Raw genomic sequence first — 7685 nt, 5'->3', positions numbered from 1 at the left:
TTTTATTTTTTTTCAAGAAAAATGGAATAATCTAGCTCCCCATATGTTCTAGCTAAAATGTATAGGGTGTGGTGCTCACCGGCCACTACTAACCCATCTTAGCTAGTTGCTCATTATTCACAACCTAAAATGGAGGCAGTTGACTCTTCCATGCTCCACTTAATATGGCTAAAGCCCAACCCGATCATTGTTCTCCTTTTCTCATGTTGAACACTTGTCAACATTTTTATTTGAATATCCCTCCTATATAAAATTCTCCAAACATCATGATTGATGTCTTTACAAACTTTGTGAGGATAAATATAGAATATTTCAAAGCAATATTCTATATGGACCACACGTATTCGTAAGTGGCAACCACATCAAGGACCAAACCCACAAAAGCACATTTTGTGGATATAAATAAAATTGTTGATTGCAAAGCAAATGATGACCTTGAGTACTTAATTGCTATAGCCAACAGTGCTTCCCACAAAGATGCAAATTGCAAAGTCATTTGTCACATTTGAAATGAAAATGCTTTACAAAATTGTAAGCACCGTTGGCTTAAAAATTGGCATGCACGTGCATGAAATCGGTGGCAATTATCAAGAAGATTTAAGGAGATGACAGGTTGAATATATGTTTTTGATTAGTTTCGACAATAGATTTTTATTTTTATTTTTTTTATAGGTAATTACGAATGATCTAAGAATTACCCAAGCTTTGACTCATTGGTTCATCTCTTGACTTTTTCTTGGGCATGTTTGAGGGATCGAATCATCTCTTGACTTTTTCTTGGGCATGTTTGAGGGATCGAATTTCCTTTGTGAGAATCCTCCAGAGTTTTAGATAGGGAGGTGAATTTTTGTTGTACGGATAGGAGAGAAATTGGAGAATTTTGGGGGGGGGGGTGTTTGTTGTAGCACGTTACAGTAGTCCTTATTTGAAAATAAAATAAAATAAAAAGAACGAATGATCCAAATGATCCAAACTATCATGTTCTGATAATGGAACAAAGTAGAGTTTATCAATATTAGGCACCATTTGACTAAAATATAGTTGCATTTGCACATTAAAAATTAAAGGTATATGTTAAAGTAATAAATATTGGCAAAATATATGAATAATTATGTTTCCAATCATAATGAATCCAATTAGTTTTCTGTTGTACCATTTACAAAATAGAACTCATGATCGAGACAAATTCAGATCACAATGATGGGATAAAGTGGCGTGAGGCTAGGGCAACACTCATAAAATATTAAATACGTGACCACATACTAAGTTTTGAGAGAATCTTTTGGTGTTTTAGTCAATAAAAGTTTCAAGTAAATGGAAAAATAAATGTACTAGTAATATTTAGATTGTAAAAGAACTAATTTACCTATTGTTATATTTTGTTTGTGGATTTAAATAGAATAGGAATAGAATGAGAAGAAAACTTGAATGCAAGGAATGAAAAAATTAAGTAATAAATTTGTTTCCATTCTACCCAATTCCATTTCATTCTTATTATGTGCAATATAAATTTAATTTTGTTAGTTGTAGTCCTATAAATTGTTCTAATATTTCTCTAACATGTCCCACACTTGAAAGCACATTTGGGATTAAAGAGTAGATAAAACACAGACTAATTAATTAATGTGCCATTATTATAAATTTAATTTGAAGAATGGGAGAAGGTAAAAGTTTAAACTCTAGACCTTTTGCCCATAGAGGCTCTTATATCATGTCAAAGAACTTATTCCTCTAAAAGTTTAAACTTTTTAGGTGATATTTTCATAAATAATTTTAATATTTTTTGAAAGGAACATTTGATTTGCGGCATCAAAAGAATAATATCCCATGGAATGACTTTCTCACAAATATCGATCATTTCAAAGAATGAAATGTCTGTCCTATGGAAATATTTTTATTCGAACCGTATTATAAAATTCTTAGGAATTTATACAAGATCTTTGTGTCAATATTTAGCTCAACATGAGATTTTTTACAGATATTTCAAGAAGGCATTAAACCTTGACATGTTATAAACAATACACGAAAAATAATTATATTTTTAACACCAAAAAAAAAAAACTCATAAGGTTAAATCTATGTCCTAAACTTTTCAATAATTATAAATTAAAAATATTCAACATTTAACAATCCAAGTAACCAAAATGACTAAGGGTAATATGGTCTCTATGTTATGACAACAGCCTTTACTATGTGATGATGAATTTCTTTCATGTCAAATGTTTTGCCCATATTTTGAATCTCAATGTTCAAGAAGGCTTAAAGGTAAGTGAATTTGCATAATATAGAGTTATAGAAAGTGTTGAGCCCATTATAGGGTCAAATTTCATGAGTGCATTAAACCAATTAGATCTGTAGTTTATTGACTTTACATTTAAAAGTACCAACTAGGTGGAATGCAATTATTCTAATTCTAGGGAGTACAGTTACATACCAACAAATGTTTCCTTGTTTATGATATACTTGTTAATGTCCATCAAATGAAAAATGGAATAGAGTTAAGAGTCTTGAGTTCATTCTATAGTACGAAATTCAAATTATACTATATAAAATTTATAGTTTCCAAACCTATGGAAAATCCAATTGCATTTTCTTGAACAAGAGAAAAGTCAAGATTATATTCTTAATAATATGCATGGCTAAAAGAATGAAGGGCGAGTTGAATAATATTAGGATTGATATGGAATGTGTTGGCATTTGCAATTATTCTTGATTACAAGTTACAATTCATGAAGTTCTGTTACTCAAAAGATAAATTTGGTCACTTCTCGAAAGAAAAAGAAAAAAAAATTATATTTTCTTCATCAAAAGTTGTTCTAAATTTTTGAAGAATATATGGACAAGTCAAAATCTTTAATGCATGGAATCGAGTACTCCATCTCTTTGTTGGGAATTGCTAGTAGTGGGAACAGTTTTACTAAAGATAAGCTTCTGACGAGTGATTTCTTTTTAAATTTTTTACTTTTATATTTTGGATGTTTGGTTTCATTAATTATTATACTTCAAATTTTTTGAATATTTTATTAGATTTTGAATTTTATTAGAGCCAACATTTGAACTACTGAAAAAAGTCTTAATTGAATTTATATCCGGAAGAGCCTAGACTAAAGTGCGTAGAATGACTATACCGAACTAGATTTCTTCCAATGTTGGAAGGATAATTAGTTTCATTAGCCTAATCTCTCCCTCTGCTAACCAGTTTCGGCACCCTACTTGCCTAGACAAGGCATGCATGGGGCAGGACCATTAATTATATAGGTGTCTTAACAGCAGTACACTTTCTCAGAGATTCCATTATAATTCCAGCATATTGGAGAGGACTAGTTCCATGCAAGCACTACTCGCGTGCCTGCATGCCTTGAATATACATACATACATCCATTGGGATAAGGCAAGTGTGCCTTTAAACATTAAAATTTTGGAGAATTCTTTTCCCACTTTCCATTTCTCTACCCAAATGATTACTCTGTAGTGGCGATAGCTAATGCGCGCACATACGACTTCTATTCCATGTATAACTGATGCTCTAAATTATATTTTTGGTTATCTTTAAGGCTCACTACTTTAGTACCAAAAACAAAAGTTCACTGCTTTGCTTATATATATAATAGTACAAACCACACGGCACACGGATGTTAGGCCTAAAGCCAAAAGGTAAGGACGTATTTAATATTTCGACCGCTACATATTAGTTGTTTATTCATTCACTTCCACTTCAGTGCCCCTCCAATCCAAACCACGGGGGAGGTAGCTAGGTAGGAAGGGCGCCATTCATAAATTATATAACATGAAAACTTTTGAATTTGAATTTCCTACACACATGCCTGAAACATATATAGTTTTTTGAGGCAGTCGGCAAACTAAGATTTAAAAATTGAAAAGAAGAGAGAGAGAGAGAGAGAGAGAGAGAGAGAGAGAGAGAGAGAGAGAGAGAGAGAGAGAGAGAGTGCTACAAGAACTTGAACTTAATTTGCACCTGCTTTGGCCAGTACCATACAAGGATCAGGGATTCAAGGCGCCGTTGTTGCACTGTGTCCGTCTGTCGTTTATAAAATTAATATATAGACTTTTTTTTTTTTGGGGGTGGGGGGGGTAAGGTACGAAATAGATTTTCATATGCAAAGACGCAAATATATACGTATGGCAGAATAAACCAACAAAATTAACCCCACGGACCATGCATAATCTAAGCATGATTTTGCATTCAAATTCATGTATATATACACACAGTACGCTCCCGTGGTGATCTAACGATGCAAAGTGAATAGATATATATTTCTTCCTCTGGGCTGCTGGCTAGGTAACTCGCCGGAAGTACGTGCGTAAGCACGCACACCTGAACAGACGCCTAATCAATACAACACAGTACATGATACCTATTATTACTTGCTACATCAAAATTGCATAGCGCATGCTGTCGCTCACCATCAGATGATTCACCTCCGATATCCTCGCAAACTCCCCCGACGCCCACGCCCCATCCGCTCCCCCACTCCCATGCGGTTGACTGCAGAAGCAAGACAACAGCCACAGCGGCGCTCTCACGAGGTCGCTGATGAACGCAAATCGCCGTCTTCCGCCCCCGTCGTCGTACCCGAAGATCGGCAGCTCTCGTCCAAACATGCTTTCGTCCGCCACGCGCGAGCTCTTCCTCATGTTTTGCAGGTTCCGCCGCAGCGCCCCCAGCCTCCCCCTCATCGATCTTCTTAACCGATACCCTCCACCGCGCCGGCACCCGAGAACGGCGGCCGATCGATCTCTGCAGCTGCTGCAAGAAAGCTTAGCTAATAAATAAATGGGTAGTGGATGGCAGCAGTGTTTATCACACGAAGGTTATGGGTGGGTTTTAAAGACCTTCTAGCCTTTTGTTTTTTTCTGCCTGTGGGGTCTCCCGGAGCCTACTCGCCGACAGCGTTGTCTCCAAAATTGCCCAAACCCCCAACTCCACATGGGATTTTTTTTATTTCTTTAATACATACGTATATATAACGTAAAGGGAGAGAATTTAATTTAATGTGTACTCGGGCGAGCTGTACCCATTTGGGGAGAAGGCCATGGTCCTAATCGAATAATTAGGGTTCTGCAGGACAATAGTATCAGGTGGAGAGGCAAGTTGGGGTGATGACTGATCGATGGATCAACTCAGGTCTCTGGGTTTGACATGATATTTTTATCAGAGAATCGCGACCCTTCGATAATATGAAAAGTGGGCTTTGGGAAGACGTGACGGTGATTGGCCAGCGTGCATCCACGACCTGCGCGCGCCCGAGTACTCACTGTAGGATTTGGTAGAAGCATCAATGCGACTTGTATTATAAATTGTGATGCCCAGCGACCAACCACTTGAAACATCAGTGAGTATTTCTTTTTTATTGTCTCCCACTGTGCGCAACTTGCATATACCTTTGTATGTATGGGTTGATTTATATATCTATAAGTAATATACATGTGTGCCAGTCGGCCATGGTCAACTGCAAATTTGTGATTTTAGTAATCTCAAGATCACGAATTTAATTGTTAGACTTGTGATTTATATGATAAAATATGAGGGTATATCAATAGGTAGACAATAATATTTTTATTTTCATGGATTTGATGTCATATCATGAGATCCAAAGGGCTCGTTGATATTGAAGTTCCCATCTCAAAATAAAAAAATAAAAAATTACATGTGCGCACAATTCTTTGTATATACCCAATTACCGAAATTTTGAGGAATGGAATGGGATGGATTTCCTACATATCAATTGTGTCCAGTTTTATCGTGTATGCGTTAGCCAAACAGGCACATTGGATAACATGATTTTGTTTAATATTTTTCTTATATATAATCCATTATTTATTTATATATAGTTTAAGTTTTATTGTTTAAATAAACCTTTTTTTTCTGTGTATTGTGTACTCTCTTGAGTTTTAGTTGGATACTGTGAAATATGCATCATTATAAGTTGTTGGGTAAATATGGTCCAAAATTGCAAGAATTTTTTGTAATAGAAGTGGTTTAATTAAACTACACAATAGTAATAGAAGGAAATAAAAGTACCCTGTCACACTATAGATAAAAAATAGTAAAAGTCAAAAGAAGTTAAGTAAAACCTACAATTCTCATCACAATGGTAAGTGTGCTATACATTTTAATTTACTTAAATTCAACATCTTTTAAAAGTAGAATAAAGAAAAATATTAATGTTAACTTTTTGAGGTCGATTTTTATTTTGATGCTGACAAAACACCAGTATCTTATGTATGTTTTAAGTAATTTAACAGGGTTCTATTTTGACACACACATAAGGGACAGAAAGTGGAAGCCAATTCAGGACTTAAAAGCGCATACAACTTGGCGTATTCCATGAGATCTAAAGAGCAAAAGACAAGAAGACTTATTTGATTTTATTGTTTTGCATTTTGTTTTTATAATTTGATTTGTAATAATGCATGATATGGATGATAGCTCACGATAACCGTAGACAGACCCTAGAGGATCCAATACTTGCACCAAAAATCTTTTTTTCTAAAAAGACTAAAAATCAAACAAAGGTTTTTGAAATAGCTTTAGGGTCGGTTTGGGGCAAAAAAGACTTTGGTCGACCGACATTGGATTTTTTGGTCAAATTAAGGGAAAAACAGTAAAATTCAATGCTCTCGGTTGACCGACCAAACTTGTATTATAATCCAATGGTCTACCGAAACATTGTTTACTCAGAGTCAACTTGTTGACCAAGACTCGGTCAACTAACCAACTCTGAGCTTCAACGGTCGATCGAACTAAGAAGTTGACCAAAGTCAAAGTCTTGGTCAACCAAACCAAGCATGCAATAATTTGCTCGATTGACCGAATCGATCTAAAGTCAACATATTGACTTCGCTCGGTCTACCGTTCAGTTCTAAACATATTGTCTTAGGTCGACCGAGCCAACACGTGTCTAACACCCCAGCCACTTGGTCGACCAAATGCATAGTTCATTTTGGCCACGATCGACCGAACCTAGTTGAGTAGTCGATCGTCCTTGTCTTGGTCAACCAAACCCATGAAGGGGTTCAAAATCGCTCTGAAAAGGTCGACCATATCCTTAGTTCAAAAGTGTCACGGTCGACCGAACATAGCAATATGGTCGACCAAAACCTGAATATGGTTGACCGAACCTCTTGGGTTGGATGGCGATATTTTTACCACAAGTAACAGGGGTTATTTTTAACTAAACATGTTTAATCTTTTTCCAAAATACCCAGCATGTCCCCAATGGTCATATTTTTTCCCAAGTCTATATATACCCCATCATTACTCAGATTTTAACAAGAGATTAGATTGCAAATCCTCTGAAAATATTTTTGATTTTTTCTCATATTCATTATATTGAAAATCTTTTCAAGAACAAATTTATTTGGGCATTTGTTTTTCACAACAAATATCATTTACTCTCATTTGCTCTTATTGTTTAAAATCATTCCTTGAGAGTATAAGTTGTATTTCTCTAAATATTCCTTTCGAGCAATAAGAGCAAGTTAGAAAAATATTTCTCCCAAGCTTCATAAAGCTTATCTTACCTTTGTTACAAGAACTCGTTTTTGGGCATAACTCTAAAATCTCCTATACTTCATTTTGAAAAATATTTTTGGACATTGCTTTTGAGAATTTGAAGATCGTTGAAGTATACTTTGCATTTTTTTTTTTTTTATCAAAGATC

At 35.2% G+C, this 7685-nt stretch overlaps 1 protein-coding gene across 1 annotated transcript; it reads right to left on the bottom strand.

Annotated features, from left to right (window-relative positions):
- Positions 1-4162: 4162 nt before the first annotated feature.
- On the bottom strand, positions 4163-4815 carry LOC131148886 (uncharacterized). The gene has a single exon (XM_058098844.1). It carries the CDS (start codon positions 4696-4698, stop codon positions 4390-4392), a length of 309 nt encoding a protein of 102 aa, XP_057954827.1. The 5' UTR covers positions 4699-4815; the 3' UTR covers positions 4163-4389.
- Between the last annotated feature and the right edge of the window lie 2870 nt (positions 4816-7685).

This window comes from Malania oleifera, chromosome 2 (assembly GCF_029873635.1).
Source record: "Malania oleifera isolate guangnan ecotype guangnan chromosome 2, ASM2987363v1, whole genome shotgun sequence".
Classification (NCBI taxonomy): Eukaryota; Viridiplantae; Streptophyta; class Magnoliopsida; order Santalales; family Ximeniaceae; genus Malania; species Malania oleifera.
Note: the sequence above shows the minus strand (reverse complement) of the source record. Positions and strands in the feature narration are given on the sequence as shown.

Bases quoted from the DNA above. Each gene is read 5' to 3' on its own strand.
- LOC131148886 (XM_058098844.1), bottom strand. From the start codon at position 4,698: ATGAGGGGGAGGCTGGGGGCGCTGCGGCGGAACCTGCAAAACATGAGG.